Source organism: Lagenorhynchus albirostris, chromosome 9 (genome assembly GCF_949774975.1).
Source record: "Lagenorhynchus albirostris chromosome 9, mLagAlb1.1, whole genome shotgun sequence".
Classification (NCBI taxonomy): domain Eukaryota; kingdom Metazoa; phylum Chordata; class Mammalia; order Artiodactyla; family Delphinidae; genus Lagenorhynchus; species Lagenorhynchus albirostris.
Window position 1 is genome coordinate 37,309,314 of NC_083103.1, and position 18,380 is coordinate 37,327,693.

The window sequence follows — 18,380 nt, forward strand, 5'->3', positions numbered from 1 at the left end:
TATTCTTAGGAACACATTTTGTAAAACTATATTCTGGACTATCCTTTTCATTTTATAGATGAAGAAAACACTTAAAAACTATTGTCCTTAATTCCGTAGAGTAGGTAGGTGACAATTTGTGTCCACCTTCTATTGAGATGAAATAAAGTTGTGATTTAAGTAAGAAATGACAATATTCAGAGGGTTTTTTTTGGTTTGCTTTTTTTAAAACAGTCTTTTTGGCCCCACCAATCCTAACCTAATCTCTCCAACCCCGTCTCCTGGTAAACACCAAATGTGCCAGGGCCAAGGGAAACCCATGCTGCCTCCTGCCCATTGTGAGGCCCTTGGCAATGAGGGCAAAGAGCTGAATTTTGTAGCTGAGACTCTCACTCTAAACCCCACTCATCTCCAGGGCTTTGTAAACAGGAGCCTAGTGAGAGGCAGCAGAGCGGGAATCAATCCTGAATATCCTGAACAACAAAGTCATGAACCGGAAGTCCTCTCCCAAACTAGGGCATAATTCTCCTTCCTGTCCACATACTGTACTATGGTATTTAGATCTGCAAAAAAACTCATATTACCAAAATCAGAGTTAATTTAAAAATGGCTTCAATGGGGAAATAAAGTGACAAAGGCTAGAATTTTATGGTAAGTGTATAGTTTTTACTGAATACTAAAAGAATAAATGTTGATCAAAACTGACAAAGAGGGGGCTTCCCTGGTGGCGCAGTGGTTGAGAGTCTGACTGCCGATGCAGGGGACACGGGTTCATGCCCCGGTCCAGGAGGATCCCACATGCCACGGAGCGGCTGGGCCCATGAGCCATGGCCGCTGAGCCTGCGCGTCCGGAGCCTGTGCTCTGCAACGGGAGAGGCCACAGCAGTGAGAGGCCCGCGTACCGCAAAAAAAAACCCAAAACAACAACAACAACAACAAAATAAACTGACAAAGATTCCAACATCATTGAACAAATATTATATATACAGCCACACAGGCTGGACCAAGTCTAAACCATTGTCATCAACTTGCTTTTAGAGTAAATATAACCCTAAAATTAAATACGGTGGTCTTTTAAAAATACAAAATCAGAATAAATTACAGCACAGTTTATAATTGTCAATAGTAGGTAAAAGAACTGAGGTCAACAGTACAGTTCTGTGTTCTTGTACTGCACATTACAGCCTTTCCTCTATGTAATAGTGTTAATTCCAAATCATTATTACAGATAATAGCAGTCCATGTAACACAAAGTATGTGCCCTGGTTATTCAGTCAATTACAGGTAGGAAAACTTCTGCGATGTGAGAAATATTTGTATTAAAAGAAGATGTCCGTATTTGACTGAAAACTTTTTTCCTTTTTCATACTGTGGGATACTACATTGGGATTGAGAATGACAGTGAGTGGGAATAAACATCTGAAAATATTAGGTTAATATTTAATATGGTGTCAGTTAATAGTGATTTTTAAGTAATTTTATAATCATGTTGGTTGGGGATCCAGAGCTCATATTTATTGGGACTGTAGCATTAACATTTATTTTTCCAAGTAATTCATAGCATCTTTACTCATTCAAAGCTGATCCCATTAAGTGAATCAACAAAGGATACTTTATTATTGGACAAAATGTATGAACATTAACAAGTTAGTCCTTTCAAGGGTAATAATGCGTTTTAACTGTTTCTGAAACATAAGAATAACTTACGTGGGAGCATCTGTGAGAATGCTTGTTGATTAACTCATTATTCTTACCTTTCAGTTTTTAATGATGGCAGTTCCAGGGAACTAATGAACCTCACTGGAACGATTCCTGTGCCTTATAGAGGTAAATGTCTTATGTGATTCGTGTTTCCAGCATAGATGCATTTTAATTCACATTTAGTTGCCAAAGAATTGTAGGTAATTAAGCTTGCTTTTTTGTGACTTTCATGATAATACAGAAACTTCACCTCCTATTCTAAGTGAACTTCATTTGGCAGCAGCACCTCATATTTTCATCTTTTTTCCCCTACTTCCTTACCAAGATATATCAACAAATAAGTGCCTCAGTGCACTAGAAGAGTTTGTTTGATAGAATCAGAGAATCTTAGAACTAGAAAGGGATCTTAGCTGCCCCCTAGTTCAGCTCCCACCCTACTCAAACTTATCTGACAATGGGAAGCTGTATAGTATAGTGACTAAGATAGAGGCTTTACAGTCAGGGCAGAGTAGGGTTTTAGTTCTCCCTCTGTAATCTATTAGTTTTGTGACAATGGGCATCTGTAACATTTGGATAATAGTACCTAACTCAAAGAAGAATTCATTTGTAATAATGTATGTAAAGGACTTAGCACAGAGGCTGGTATATCAAAAGTAGCTATTATTTATGGTTGTAATGCTGATGATGGATAATTACATCTCAGTCAGCCACCCTCTGCTGGAAGACTTACAATGATAATGGAGCATTCAGCTTCATGAGCAACTGTGGACAGCTCTGTTAGTTATTCCTTGTGACTAGCTAAGACCTGTGTCTCAGTAACCTACCCATTGATTTTATATAGTACCTGCTATGCGTGGGGGAAAAGGGCTAGGGATACAAAGGTGAATAAAGGATGTACCTTCCCTGGATGAACATACACAAATAGGGGAAACAGGGAATAGATATTTACACTATTCTATACCCATTATAGAATAATGAAATATAAAGGTGCTGTGAGATTATAGAGAACAAGAACACGTGGGAAGGTCATCAAAGAAATGACGTTCAATTTGGTGTTAAAGGATGAGTGAACCATTCATAACAGAATGGACATCCCAGGCAGAGGGAAAAAACACTTGAGCATCAGCATTTTATAGAGCAAATACGAGTAAACTTCAGGATTACTGACTTTTCCTTTACCCCAGGAAGTAAGCTCTGGTGAGGGAAAAAGGTATGTGGGGGAGAGAAGGAGGCAGAAGACTATCGTAGACATAATTAAAGACATTTATTATTTTTTTTCTTCTGGTTTTATTGAGATGTAATTGACATATAGCACTATATAAGTTTGATATACAGCGTAATGATTGACTTCATACATCAAGAAATGATTACCTCAGTAAGCTTAGTGAACATCTGTCATATAGATACAAAATTAGAGAAACAAAAAAATATTTTTCCCTTGTGGTGAAATTCTTAAGTTTTCATCAAGTTGCGATGTTTACTCTCAACAACTTTCATATATAACATACAGCAGTGTTCATAACATTTATCATGTTGTACCTTACATTCCCAGTACTTAACTTTTTTTTTTTTTTTTTTTTTTGGCTGCGTTGGGTCTTCGTTGCTGCTCGCGGGCTTTCTCTAGTTGCGGCGAGCAGGGGCTACTCTTTGTTGCGGTGCGTGGGCTTCTCATTGCAGTGGTTTCTCTTGTAGCAGAGCATGGGCTCTAGGCGCACAGGCTTCAGTAGTTGTGGCACCTGGGCTCAGTAGTTGTGGCACATGGACTTAGTTGCTCCATGGCATGTGGGATCTTCCAGGACCAGGGTACAAACCTGTGTCCCCTGCATTGGCAGGCAGATTCTTAATCACTGCACCACCAGGGAGGTGCCCTTGCTTTTTTATAACTGGAAGTTTGTACCTCATGTCTACTATCCTACAATTATCCCTTCCCCCCAGCCCTCACCTCTGATAACCACAAATTTGATCTCTTTTTCTGTTTGTTTGTTTATCTGCGTGTGTTTGAAGTATAATTGACCTATAACACTGTGTTAGTTTCTGTTATAGAACATAGTGATTTGATATTTCTGTACCTCTCAAAATGATCAACATGATAAATCTAGTTACCATCTGTCACCATACAAAACATTACATAATTATTGACAGTATTCCCCACACTGTACATATCATACTGTGATTCATTTATTTTACAGATGGAAGTTTGTACCTCTTAATCTTCCTCACCTGTTTCTCTTCTCCCACCTTCTTCCCCTCTGGCAACCACCTCTTCTTTGTATCTATGAGCCTGTTTCTGTTTAGTTTTGTTTGTTCATTTGTTTTGTTTTTTAGATTCCACATATAAGTGAAATCATACAGTATTTGTCTTTCTCTGTCTGACTTATTTCACTTAGCATAATACCCTCTAGGTCTATCCATGTTGTCACAAACGGCAAGATTTCATTCTTTTTTATGGCTCAGTAATACTCCTTTATGTATATGTATACCACATCTTCTTTATCCATTCATCTATCAGTGGGTACTTAGGTTGCTTCCATATCTTGGCTATTGTAAATAATGTTGCAGTGAACATAGGAGTGCATATATCTTTTCAAATTAGTGTTTTCATTTTCTTCAGATAAATAACCAGAAGTAGAATTGCTGGATCATATGGTAGTTCTATTTTTAATTTTTAAGTAATCTCCATACTGTTTTCCATAGTGGCTGCACCAATTTATATTCCCATCAGCAGTGCACAAGGGTTCTCTTTTTCATACACACACACAAACACACACACACACAAACACACACACACATACATGCATACATACATGTAAATTTTATTTAAACTAAACCTTTGTTCCTTCACCATTTTTTTGTACGGCACAGTTCCTAAGCCTGAGTAATTCTAGAGAATCCATCATTTTTACAAAGCAAAGAATTCTAGATGGTGGAAATAAAGTTATGTTTTATGTATTAAGATATATTTTATTGGAGTCTTTTTTTTTCATTCTAGAAGTACTTTTGGGTAAAAAATAAATCCGAAGTCCCATAACTGTCTGATTTCTTTAAGTGAATTTTATGTGTATATACTTTTATGAAGTAAAACTGTTTCTGAGTGGGGGAAATGTATCTGAATTATGTTAGGTGATTCAAATGGTTGCTTGGGACACTGGTCTTTAACCTTAGGAAGAAAAGTCTTTGATTTATGTTCAATATGTTAACTATCAGATCCTTTGAAACACTGTTCATTTTGACTATATACAGTCAAATTTCTCAACTGAGAGAGATTCTATTACATAAAGCAAAAATAGGGGGATGACATCATTGATTGTGAAACTACCACTGAAAATGCCATATTCATTGGTCAAGCTGTGGCCCCCAGTCAGCATCTGTTTGACACTTGAATTAGGTCTTACAGTGTGACTTTCGGCAAGGGAATTTAAAGTCTAGCATACCACTTTCCGAAAGGACACCGTTGTCTGTGGTCTTCCTTCTATATCCTTTACCAGTGAACTTTATTAACTGAAGTGACAAGAGTCAAATAACAAAGAATGGCTTGAACCAAAAGATAATTTGTGAATAACGTTTTTATGGCAGTAAGTACACTTACTACACTGGCAGAGTAGTGATTAATTAGCTCCTTAATCCTGCTCATGTATTTTACCAACTGAAAATTTGAGAAACTGATGTTAAACAGAACTTTGAAACATAAAATATTTGTTGTGTTTTTTTAAAAAAGTGTTGCTTAGTTGTAGCTCTTTGTTGCTTACCTACTAAGCCATTATTGAAAAATAATAAAAGTAGAGTAACTGAAGTTTCTCTTTCTCTCTCAGGTACTACATATAATATTCCAATATGCCTGTGGCTGCTGGACACATACCCATATAATCCCCCTATCTGTTTTGTTAAGCCTACTAGTTCAATGACTATTAAAACAGGAAAGCATGTGGATGCTAACGGGAAGATATATCTTCCTTATCTACATGAATGGAAACACGTAAGTATTAACAGAGTGTTCTGAGAATTCGTTGTATTTTATATATTTTGTTCACTAGCATTTACTTTCTGTTAACGCTCAAGGAGGATTAAAGGAGAATAAATTCACATAAGATCACTAATCACTGAGCTGGGTAATTCAAAAAAGCTCTTTAAAAGAAATATATCTGGACTTCCCTGGTAGTGCAGTGGTTAAGAATCCTCCTGCCAATGCAGGGGACACGGGTTCAAGCCCTGGTCCGGGAAGATCCCACATGCCGTGGACCAACTAAGCCCACATGCCACAACTACTGAGCCTGCACTCTAGAGCCCGTGAGCCACAACTACTGAGCCCACATGCCACAACTACCGAAGCCCATGTTCCTAGAGCCCCTGCTCCGCAACGAGAAGCCACTGCAATGAGAAGCCCATGCACCACAACGAAGAGTAGCTCCTGCTTGCCACAACTAGAGAAAGCCCCCGTGCCACAGCGAAGACCCAACGCAGCCAAAAATAAATAATAAATAAGTAAATAAATTTACAAGAATAAATAAATAAATGAAACATATATTTCTATAGAGCTTGGTAGTTTATAGAATACACATAGTCGCTATTTTATTTGCTTGAGTTGAACCTTTAAGAATAGATAGAATTCACATATGGGAAATGCATTTAAAAAATATTGGGGGGCTTTCCCTGGTGGTGCAGTGGTTAAGAATCCACCTGCCAATGCAGGGAACATGGGTTCAAGCCCTGGTCCGGGAAGGTCCCACATGCTGCGGAGCAGCTAAGCCCGTGCACCACAACTACTGAGCCTGCACTCTAGAGCCCGCGAGCCACAACTGCTGAGCCCGTGAGCCACAACTACTGAAGCCTGTGTGCCTAGAGCCCCTGCTCCACAGCAAGAGAAGCCAGTGCAGTGAGAAGTCCACGCACTGCAACAAAGAGTAGCCCCCACTTGCTGCAACTAGAAAAAGCCCACGCGCAGCAAAAAAGACCCAACGCAGCCATAAATAGATAGATAGATAAATTTATTTAAAAAAATATGTATATTGGGTTGGCCAAAAGGTTCAGTTGTTTTTTTCCGTAAGATGCCTTTAGTAGCACTTAGTTGTCTTTAACTTCATTTGAAACAATTTTGTTAGATTGTATGTGATAGCTGTCCTATCAACGTGCATTTAAAAAAAGACATCGGGCTTCCCTGGTGGCGCAGTGGTTGAGAGTCTGCCTGCCGATGCAGGGGACACGGGTTCATGCCCCGGTCCGGGAAGATCCCACATGCTGCGGAGCAGCTAGGCCCGTGAGCCATGGCTGCTGAGCCTGTGCATCCAGAGCCTGTGCTCCGCAACGGGAGAGGCCACAACAGTAAGAGGCCCGCGTACTGCAAAAAAAAAAAAAAAAAAAAAAAAAAGACATCAAAATTGGTGAATTTTTGTGTAGCCATTCATTTTAATATTGAAGATGGAAGAAAAACAACATTTTTGGCATATTATGCTTTATTATTTCATGAAAGGTAAAAATGCAACTGAAACGCACAAAAAGATTTGTGCAGTGTATGGAGAAGATGCTGTGATGATCAGACGTGTCAAAAGTGGTTTGCGAAGTTTCATGCTGTAGATTTCTCGCTGGATGATGCTGCATGTCGGGTAGACCAGTTGAAGTTGATAGCAATCAAATCAAGACGTTAATTGAGAACAGTCAACATTATACGACGCGGGAGATAGCTAACATACTCAAAATATCCAACTCAAGCACTGAAAATCATTTGCACCAGCTTGGTTATGTGAATCGCTTTGATGTTTGGGTTCCACGTAAGTTAAGCAAAAAAACCCTTCCTGACCGTATTTCCGCATGCGATTCTCTACTTAAACGTAATGAAGACGTTCCGTTTTTAAAATAAATTGTGATAGGAGGTGAAAAGTGGATACTGTACAATAATGTGGAACGGAAGAGATCGTAGGCAAGCAAAATGAACCACCACCAACCAACCAAAGGCCGGTCTTCATCCAAAGAAGGTGATGTTTTGTATATGGTGGGATTGGAAGGGAATCCTCTATTATGAGTTCCTTCTGGAAAACCAAACGATTCATTCCAACAAGTACTGCTCCCAGTTAGACCAACTGAAAGCAGCACTCAACAAAAAGCGTCCAGAATTAGTCAACAGGAAACGCATAATCTTCCATCGGGATAACGCAAGATGGCGTGTTTTTTGAAGACCAGGCAAAAACTGTTACAGCTTGGCTGGGAAGTTCTGATTCATCCTCCATATTTAGCAGACATTGCACCTTCAGATTTCCATTGATTTCAGTCTTTACAAAATTCTCTTAATGGAAAAAATTTCAATTCCCTGGAAGACTGTAAAAGGCATCTGGAACAGTTCTTTGCTCAAAAAGATAAAACGTTTTGGGAATATGGAATTATGAAGTTGCCTGAAAAATGGCAGAAGGTAGTGGAACAAAAGGATGACAACATTGTTCAATAAAGTTCTTGGTGACAATGAAAAATGTGCCTTTTATTTTTACTTAAAAACAGAAGACACTTTGGCCAACCCAATAGTATACTGGTGGCATATAATTGTGAAACTGTTCAAATCTCATTACTAAAAGTGTTCCTATCAAGAAGTAATACTAGTAAGAAACTTCTGTTTCTGCCTCTGATGGTATAGCTCTGGCAGTTTCTATCCAAAAAAATGCTGGAAAAGCCAAAGTACAAACAACGTCTGAGGAAGGCTTTGGAGAACTGTTGAGGCAATTAGGACTTGAAGGGCCAAGATCCTTGCTGCAAAGAGATGAGTCAACATTCTGCCAGTTTTCCCTAAGAGTATTTACTGATTCTTGGTACAGAGTGAGAGGCTGAGAATCTGGGCAGAGGGCATTAGCTAGAGGCAAAGAAGACTGCACAGTTTCTAACAGTCTCACAGGGCTGAAAAGACAACAGTTGCTGTTCTGTCTGCCAGGCAGCCGATATCTTAGGAGCCAAGATTTGGGAGAAAAGGAAGCTACAAAGAAGTGAGCCAGATAATTTGAGTTTCCCCCTCAAGGGATATGCTGAATTCCTACATTTCAAAGACAAGATGCTAAAAAGCTAAGCAGAAAGCCTCTGAAATTCATAGCCAAGTTCTCAGCAGTCTTAGGTTGAGGAGGCAGTATGAGTTTGGAACCACTCACAAGGAGGAGGGGTATGAGTAAACATCCTAGGCTCTCAGTTGGCACCACTAGAGGAATACACCCCATGAGTGGGAACTCAGGCAGAATGAGCCCTGTAAAACTCCACCCTTGAATCAGTTCAGTGCCTGATTATATTAAGGTGATTCTCATGGTATCTGCCGGCCATAGGATAGAGTGAACTGTTGCTGGAAGGAGATAATATATAGAGCCTGTCTAATTTTTCACGAAGTGTCAGGTGTACAATTTAAAATTATCAAGTACATCAAGAGATAGGACAAAGAGGGGAAAAAAGAGTAGAAACAGGATACCACCCCCCAGGTAACCCAGTTATCAGACACAGACTTGAAAATGATTGTGATTAGTATGTTCAATATGGAGAACTAATTATAATTATATTTAAAATGAACCAAATAGAAACCTTACAACTGAAAAATAGAATAATAGAAATTAAAAACCCGATAGAGGGACTTCCCTGGTGGCACAGTGGTTAAGAATCCGCCTGCCAATGCAGGGGACACAGGTTCGTGCCCTGGTTTGGGAAGATCCAACATGCCATGGAGCAGCTAAGCCCGTGTGCCACAACTACTGAGCCTGTGCTCTAGAGCCTGCAAGCCACAACTACTGAGCCCACGTGCTGCAACTACTGAAGCCCACGCACCTAGAACCCGTGCTCTGCAACAAGAGAAGCCACTGCAATGAAAAGCCCACGTACTGCAACGAAGAGTAGCCCCCACTCTCCGCGACTAGAGAAACCCGCGCGCAGCAACGAAGACCCAACGCAGCCAAAATAAATAAAATAAATTTAAAAACCCACAAAAACTCAATAGATGGGTTTAATAGCAGATTAGACTTAGCAGAATAGAGAATTAATGAACTGGTTTACGAATAGTTTATATTTTTAATGCTGTTGACGTAGGAATAAACCTTACAAAAGATGTACAAATCCATTATGGAGAAAATTCCAAATTTTATTGAAAGATACTAGAGAAGACTTAAGTCAAAAAAAGAGAACCTTTTTCATGGATTGGAAGACTCAGTATTATAAATATGTTGGTTCTCTACAAATTGATCTATTTCTTTTTTTTTTTTTTAAAGAAGACGTTGGGGGTAGGAGTTTATTAATTAATTTATTTTTGCTGTGTTGTGTCTTCATTTCTGTGCGAGGACTTTCTCTAGTTGTGGCAAGCGGGGGCCACTCTTCATCACGGTGTGCGGGCCTCTCACTATCGCGGCCTCTCTTGTCGCGGAGCACAGGCTCCAGACGCGCAGGCTCAGTAGTTGTGGCTCACGGGCCTAGTTGCTCTGCGGCATGTGGGGTCCTCCCAGACCAGGGCTCGAATCCGTGTCCCCTGCATTAGCAGGCTGATTCTCAACCACTGCACCACCAGGGAAGCCCTGATCTATTTCTTAACAGAAGTGTTTGTTTCTTTGCATATTTGTTAATTTTGTGAACTTGATAAGCTGAATCCAAAGTTTATATGGAAATGCAAATATTAATAATAGCCAAGAAGAGTAAGCTGGAAGGGACTTGCCTTAGAGGTATCAAAATGCATTTTAAAAAACTAGTAATTAAGATGGTATGGAATTGTCAGAGAAATATTCCAATGGGTAGATGGAACATAATAAATAACCCAGAAAAAAGATCCACTATACAGACATACCTTGGAGATATTGTGGACTCAATTCCAGACTACTGCAGTAAAGCAAAATGTTGCGATAAAATGAGTCACACAAATTGCATGGTTTCCCAATGCATGTAAAAGTTATGTTTATACTATACTGTAGTCTATTAAATGTGTAATAGTGTTGTGTCTAAAAAAACAGTATTCATACCTTAATTAAAAATACTTTGTTGTATCCTATAATAAAGCATAATAGAATATGAAAAAGAATATATATATGTATAACTGAATCACTTTGCTGTACAGCAGAAATTAACATTGTAAATCAACTATACTTCAAGAAAATAAATTTAAAAAAATACTTTATTGTTAAAAAATGTTAACCATGGGGCTTCCCTGGTGGCGCAGTGGTTGGGAGTCCGCCTGCCAATGCAGGGGACGCAGGTTTGTGCCCCGGTTCGGGAGGCTCTCACGTGCCGCAGAGTGGCTGGGCCCGTGAGCCATGGCTGCTGAGCCTGCGCGTCTGGAGCCTGTGCTCCGCAATGGGAAGGGCCACAACAGTGAGAGGCCCACGTACCGGGAAAAAAAAAAAAAAAAAAATGTTAACCATCACGTGACAACGCAGGGTTGCCACAGACCTTCAATTTGTAAAAACTGCAGTATCTGCAAAGGACAATAAAGCAAAGCACAGTAAGAAAGGTATGCCTATACATAAACACTTGATGTATAACAGTGGTGTTATAGTAGGTAAGTGGGGATAAGATTAACCTCAGTTATGGAGTTGGGACAGTGAGATTCCTATTTGTATAATATACAAAAATCAATTTCAGGTAGATTGTGAAAGGCAAAAAAATAATAATATAGGAGACTGCCTTTCATGATCTTGTAATAGGTGAGGGTTTTTTTAACAAGATGGAAAACTTTTACTATAAAGGAAAAGACTACTAAATTTTACCTTGAGCTTATGCAGATTAAGAACTTCTGTTCATGAAAGACACATTAAAAACTGAAAAGACTAACCACAGACTGAAAGAATATACTTGTAGTACTTTAACACCCACAGGGTAATGTCCAGAACATAAAAATAATTTTTGGGAATCATTAAAAGAAAGAAGCCCAATAGAAAAATAGATGAAACTCTTGAACAAGTACTTCACAAAAGAGAAATCCTAATGGCCAGTAAACATATGGAAAGATGTTTAATCCTGCTAGTAGTGAGGGAAATATAAATTAAGACCATAACGAGATACCATTACATGTGCATTAAATTTGCACTACCAGTTGACAACGCTAAGGCTTAGAAAGGATGTGGAGCAAAGGGAACTCTTAGACACTGCTGATGGGAGCAAAATTGACACACTACTCTGGAAATTAGTTTGGTATTACCTAGTAAAGTTGTAAGGGCCCATGCCCTATGTTCTAGCAATTCCACTCCTTGGTATGTACACTAGAGCAGGGTTTCTCAACCTCAGTGCTACTGGCATTGTGGGTCAGATAATTCTTTATTGTGGGAGAGCTGTTCTGTTCATTATAGGATGTAGGATCCCTGGCCTTTATCCACAAGATGCCAGTAGCATGACAGTTGTGACAACTGAAAATGTCTCTAGACATTTCTAAATATCCACTGGGAGACAAAAATAGCACCCCCAGTTGATAACTACTGCACAAGAGTAACCCTTTTGGGCTTCCCTGGTGGCGCAGTGGTTGGGAATCCACCTGCCAATGCAGGGGACATGGGTTTGAGCCCTGGTCCAGGAAGATCCTACATGCCATGGAGCAACTAAGCCCATGTGCCACAGCTGCTGAGTCTGTGTTTGAGAGCCCGTGAGCCACAACTACTGAAGCCCGCCTGCCTAGAGCCTGTGCTCCGCAACAAGAGAAGCCACCACAATGAGAAGCCTGCGCACTGCAATGAAGAGTAGCCCCCGCTCGCTGCAACTAGAGAAAGGCCGCGTGCAGCAGTGAAGACCCAATGCAGCCAAAAAAAACGAGTAACGCTTGCACATACATACTAGGAAACAGAGCAAGAATGTTCATGGCAGCATAAATAACCAAAGACTGGATACAACCCATATGACTGTTAACAACAGGAGAGTGAATAAAGAAGTTGTGTATTCATTCAGTGGAACACCATACAGCAATTAAAATGAATTTATAACTGTACTCTTTAACAGGAATGTATCTTACATTGTTGAAATAAGTCTCAATAGAATCCACAGTTTGATTTAATTCATATGAAGTTCAGAAACAGAAAAAATTAAACATACTGCTTAGAAAATTGTTTATAAGGTAGTAGTTTAAAGAAAAGAATGATTATCTGCTAAGTCAGAGAAGTGGGTAACTCTATAGAATAGATAGAGGGGGATGCAGTCAGGAACTTGTAAGTTGCTGGCAATCTTCTATTAAGTTGGATGATAGCTACACAAATATTTTCTTTATTGTTACTCTTTAAAGTTAGATACATTTCTGTATGTATGTTATATTCCACAAATCTAACAAAAAAGACATAAGGGTAGCTAACTTTGGTATGGTGTTCAAGGTTATATCGTGGAAGATCCTGATTTTTAGCTAAGGACTTCATCCTTGAATAGGCAGCTGGGAGTCATTTTAGATTTCTGAACAAAAGTAAGGCATTAAATGCAATGATTGTTAGGTATAATGTCTGAAGTGTACTAGATAAATACATTAATTAGCTTTCTGACTGAAAATCACTAGCTGCTCTAAAACATAAAACCCCAAATACTAGAGACTTAACGCTGGAAATTTCTTGCTCACGTAATAGTCCACTGGGAGTCTGCCTCACTGGCAGGCAGCTTTCCCTCACTTGAGCTTCAGGGACCAGGCGCTTTCCAGTTTGTTGTGCCACCATCTCCCGGGGCTTCAGAGTCCTCCGCATCAAGGAAGACAAGCAAAGAGATTGGTGGCCCTCCTTCTTGTGCACCTTGGCTTAAAAGTTAAATCTCTTCTGCTTATGGTCCATTGGTAAAAACCAGTTGCAAAAAGGACTGGAAAATGTAGTTTCCGCCTAAGCAACTGATTCTCAGCAACAACTCTGTATAATGGGAGGGGAGCGTGAACTTTTATAGAAAATTCTCTCAATCATAATCAGTAAGTAAAACTAGAACCCGCACAGAAGGCTATTGTAGTAATCTAGCATGGCACAGAACATGAACTAGGGCTGCTCTCATTTATCTTGATCTTACTAATTCAATTGCTTATTAATCCTAATCCTGAACGTGTATCATATACTGCTTAGAATGTAAAATCTGACCTTTTTATTGCTTGCTGGAAAAGCAAACAAAAAGGGATAGAGAAGAAAGCAATTTTGCTCTTCAAGTTTTCAGGGTTTTCAATAGGAAAAAAGTTTTATAAAGATACTATATGTTTCAGTTGACCCTTAGGTGTTTGAGCTAAAATAAACTAACATTCTTGCTATGTTTTTTGTATCCTGTATCATTCTGAATTAGTCATTTGTCATTCTGAAATATTCATGACCTGTTGCTTTATAATAGGCCTGGAAGTAGGTATTAACGATTAATTTTCCTTCCTTCAAAGACTTTAATGTGAAAGAAATGGTATGGTAAAGAATTAAAATAAAATTTGTCTTGACAAAACTATGGTTATAAGACTGTATAAATGGAGTACTGATTCATACTACAAACATGGGTTAACCTTTGAAAATATTATGCTAGGTGAAAAAAGCCAGACACGAATTGTATGATTCCAGTTACATGAAATGTCCAGAATAGGCAAATCCAATGACAAAATAGATTTGTGGTTGCCAGGAGCTGAGGGGAGGGGGAAATTGGAAGTGATCACTAATAGGGATAGATTTCTTTTGAGGATGATAACAATATTCTGGAATTAGACAGTGGTGATAGAGAAAAACCACTGAACTATACACTTTTTTTTTTAAATTCTTAGCTGTATTGGGTCTTCGTTGCTGCCTGCAGTGTTTCTCTAGCTGTGGCGAGTGGGGGCTACTCTTTGTGGTGCACGGGCTTCTCATCATGGTGGCTTCTCTTGTTGCAGCACATGGGCTCTAGGGTGCGTGGGCTTCTACAGTTGTGGCTCTTGGGCTCAGCAGTTGTGGCGCATGGGCTCAGCAGTTGTGGCTCTCAGGCTCTAGAGTGCAGGCTCAGTAGTTGTGGCGCATGGACTTAGTTGCTCTGTCGCATGTGGGATCTTCCCGGACCAGGGATCGAACCCATGTCCCCTGCATTGGCAGGCAGATTCTTAACCACTGTACCATCAGGGAAGTCCTGAACTATACACCTTTAGATGGTGAATTTTATGGTATGTGAATTATCTCAATTTTTAAAGTGCATGATTTTAAAATCATTTTATGATTTAGTTAGGGAGTTTTGTTGGACTAAATAATTAACAAGAGATTTAAATTGTGTGATTCTCAGTAGCAACCCCACACACACACCAGCCATAATCTCCAGCCTACACTCCTTGGTGCTACACAGATACTGTACATGTTTACTCCCTGTCTCAGCGTGTAAGTTTACAGACAAACATAAGAAGGGTATTGGAATAGTGAGAATCAGTAAGTTTTCATAAGAAGCTTTCTGAAATGTTATCTATTGTCACTGTCCATACGTTGGGACAGAATGGAACAAAATTGGTGCTTTGGAAAGTCGAAAGCTGCTAGTAAACTCTTCTGTCAGGAGAAGGGAAGTTATGAAGATGATTAACTGATCAAGATAATTGAGTAATCCTTCAGAACCTGATGAACTAATGAATGAAGTGTGTGAGGTGAGATATACACAGAATATAATGGGTGAAAACAACCATCAGATAAGTCAGTTTGAACAACTTTGCCTAGCATAGTTTGTCTTAAATTAGTGATCAATAGGTACTTGAGAAAAAAGTTTAGCAGCCTTTATGGGATACAGGCACTCTCTTTGTAACTATGGTATTGGAAGGAAAGATCCTTTAATAATTTATATCTTTTGTACAACAATCTAGTGATTTCTAAAATGGAGTCTACTTATAATTTCAGAGTTCATAATACTATCTTTAATAAAAATTAATCTAGGAACATGTGTTTCCAAGGTAACATTGTTATCTTTTAAAGGCCTTAAATAATATTTGTGACTACTGCTTACATCCATCCCTGAGTTTATACCGTACCAGCATCCTTAATTTGTCCACTGGAAATATGATAAATTTTGGTTAGCTGTATGGAGTCAAATGAAGAACAATACCATCTGAATTTTGCAGTATACTGCTTTGGCTAGTGCTGTTTTTATATACATGAAGTAGCAGCCTTGCTACACATAAATAATAAGTAGAAATCACCTAGCTGTATTAAATTAATTAAATGGAATTTTCACGTTTGGGGTCCTACAAAGGAAATTGTCGCGCTAAGTTGAAAACAGATAAGAAATGGCCAGACTTTTCCTTATTGCCAAAAAGTAAATCTGTAAATGACTTAAATTTGTTTTCCGTTTTTAGCCACAGTCAGACTTGTTGGGGCTTATTCAAGTTATGATTGTGGTGTTTGGAGAAGAACCTCCAGTCTTTTCTCGTGCTACTATTTCAGCATCCTATCCACCATACCAGGCAACAGGGCCACCAAACAGTAAGTAGAACTGAGATTTGATTTTTAAACTCATATAAACAAAAGAAAACAAAATCTTGTAAAAATATTTTTTTTGATGACTTCAATTTGCTTTTTAGCTTATCAAGTTAGTCGATTTTTTGGAGGTATTCTGAGGCCCCACATCTGCATGTACAGATTCTCAACAAAGACTGGCATTTGGGCTTTCGTTTGTGGGTAGAAATCTAACTATGGGTGTGCTGGATTCCAAAATGGAGGAGAAAGAATGCTGGAATAGAGCTGGAATTTTTTTTTAAATTATGCATGCCATGGAATAGCTTTATTTGATCCGTTTGGAAGTAGATACAACTTGAAAGGCAATCTGACCTCCTTTTGTTTGCAACTCCAGGATCAGTGCTATAGATAAGAATCAATTATAAAGTAAACTATATCATTCACATTCAGCTATTCTGGGTGTACACAATGGACATCTAGCTCTCAGCTTTCTTCTCTTGAGTACAACCAATTCATGATTTTACTTTGAGTGGAGAGGGTGGGGGCCTGGAGTCAATATCAGTTCTCCCCTAACTGGTGTACATTATCTCTGTTATTTCTGGGTTTTTCAAAAATAATTCTTACTGGTACTTTAAAATCACCCTGGATAATTGAGAGTTGGTTGTACTTACTTGTTTTGACTTTACTAAACCTGTTCATTGTGTTTTGAGCTGTGATTTTTTTAAAACAAATTTTGTTTAAGATAATTAACCAGACTTAATTTATCTTATAAGTTAGATTATGTGAGCTTTCATTTTCCTCCCACTGAAAATTATCATCTTCCTTTTTAATCCATTCTGCCTTGAGGAGCATCTTGACTAACAAGCTGAATGGGAATCTAACAGAACTTTCTGAATCCATTTCCTTTTCCTTCTCTGCTTTCCCAGAATAAGCTTGGCTGTAGCATTTTGTTGCTCTTTTAATAAAGATTCTAGGGATTCTTTTGGATCAGAAATTTGTTTTCATCTTAATAAATTCTGTTGACTTTAATATCCAAGGTTAGATTATCTTGCCCATCTAATGTTGAAATGCAAAATATTTCCTAGATCATCGTTCATATTTATTTGCTCAAATAACATAGCCAGTGACCACTTAAGATAAAGGTAACCTTTTCAGAATGTTAGTCCCCTAAGCAACATCTTTTTCCTAAATTTCTTCTAGTTTTATGTTAACATTGGAAGTGCAGCATTCAAGAAAGAGACCTCACTAAAGAGATCACTATTACACTTCCATTTTGCATTCACTCACTATAAATCACATTAAACAATATAGAGCTAATATAAGTAAATTACTAAAAGAGACCAACTTATTGTCTGTCCATTACAGTTTTAATACTTTTTATACATTTAAATGATATTCATTATTGTTATGTATGACTGCAAAGTAATGAAAGTCTGAATTCCGTCCTACACCCACACATCAAGGAACAGCCCAGAAATTTGGATCCATACTTAAATATGATCTTCTAGTTAAGAAATTATATACTTCTATTATTATTATTATCATCATCATCATCATTACTGTAAACATTTTTTTTTTTTAAAGAAGATGTTGGGGGTAGGAGTTTATTAATTTATTTATTTTGCTGTGTTCGGTCTTTGTTTCTGTGCGAGGGCTTTCTCTAGTTGTGGCAAGCGGGGGCCACTCTTCATCGCAGTGCACGGGCCTGTCACTATAGCAGCGTCTCTTGTGGTGGAGCACAGGCTCCAGACGCACAGGCTCAGTAGTTGTGGCTCACGGGCCTAGTTGCTCCGTGGCATGTGGGATCCTCCCAGACCAGGCTCGAACCCGTGTCCCCTGTATTAGCAGGCAGTTCTCAACCACTGCGCCACCAGGGAAGCCCTACTGTAAACATTTTTGATCTCTGGTTTTAGGAAGACTTTTGAGCTAGCTATAAGTCACACTAAAAAAGTGTTGTGCCCAAACCTCATTTTTTGACAACTAACAGTAATAGTCAACATTTATTCAGTGGTGACTATGAGACACAGCTAAGCACTTCATATTAGTTCTTATTTAATCCTTATAATAACCCCATGTATTATGCTTATTTGTATTCCATTTTATTCTGGCTCTGAAATTACTTCACTTCATTATCTGCTTCCTTACCAGTCTTGGACTCAACTTTTGTTGTTTCCCAAAATCAAAATTTGGAGATTTTGGTCAAATTACTAGCTTTTCAGAACCTTAGAAGGGAAAATTGCCTATAATTATGAGGAAATTGCTTATAACTGTGAAGTCGTAGTTTATATGTGTTTAAGAGAAACTAGAATGGGGAGAGAAACTAGTAATTGACTATATATGTTGCTGACACCTAATAGTGGCCTCATCTTTTGATGTTCATAAAGATCAACTGTGTTT

The 18,380-nt window shown here is 38.7% G+C and overlaps 1 protein-coding gene across 2 annotated transcripts in view; it reads left to right on the top strand.

Annotated features, from left to right (window-relative positions):
- The window catches only part of TSG101 (tumor susceptibility 101), a 57,463-nt gene that overhangs the window by 6,700 nt on the left and 32,383 nt on the right, over window positions 1–18,380 (top strand). For both annotated transcript variants that reach the window (XM_060159546.1, XM_060159547.1), the window contains 3 exons: window positions 1,741–1,806; window positions 5,490–5,653; window positions 15,884–16,010. In XM_060159546.1, coding sequence (XP_060015529.1) covers window positions 1,741–1,806; window positions 5,490–5,653; window positions 15,884–16,010 — 357 coding nt within the window. The remainder of the gene's footprint in view (window positions 1–1,740; window positions 1,807–5,489; window positions 5,654–15,883; window positions 16,011–18,380) is intronic.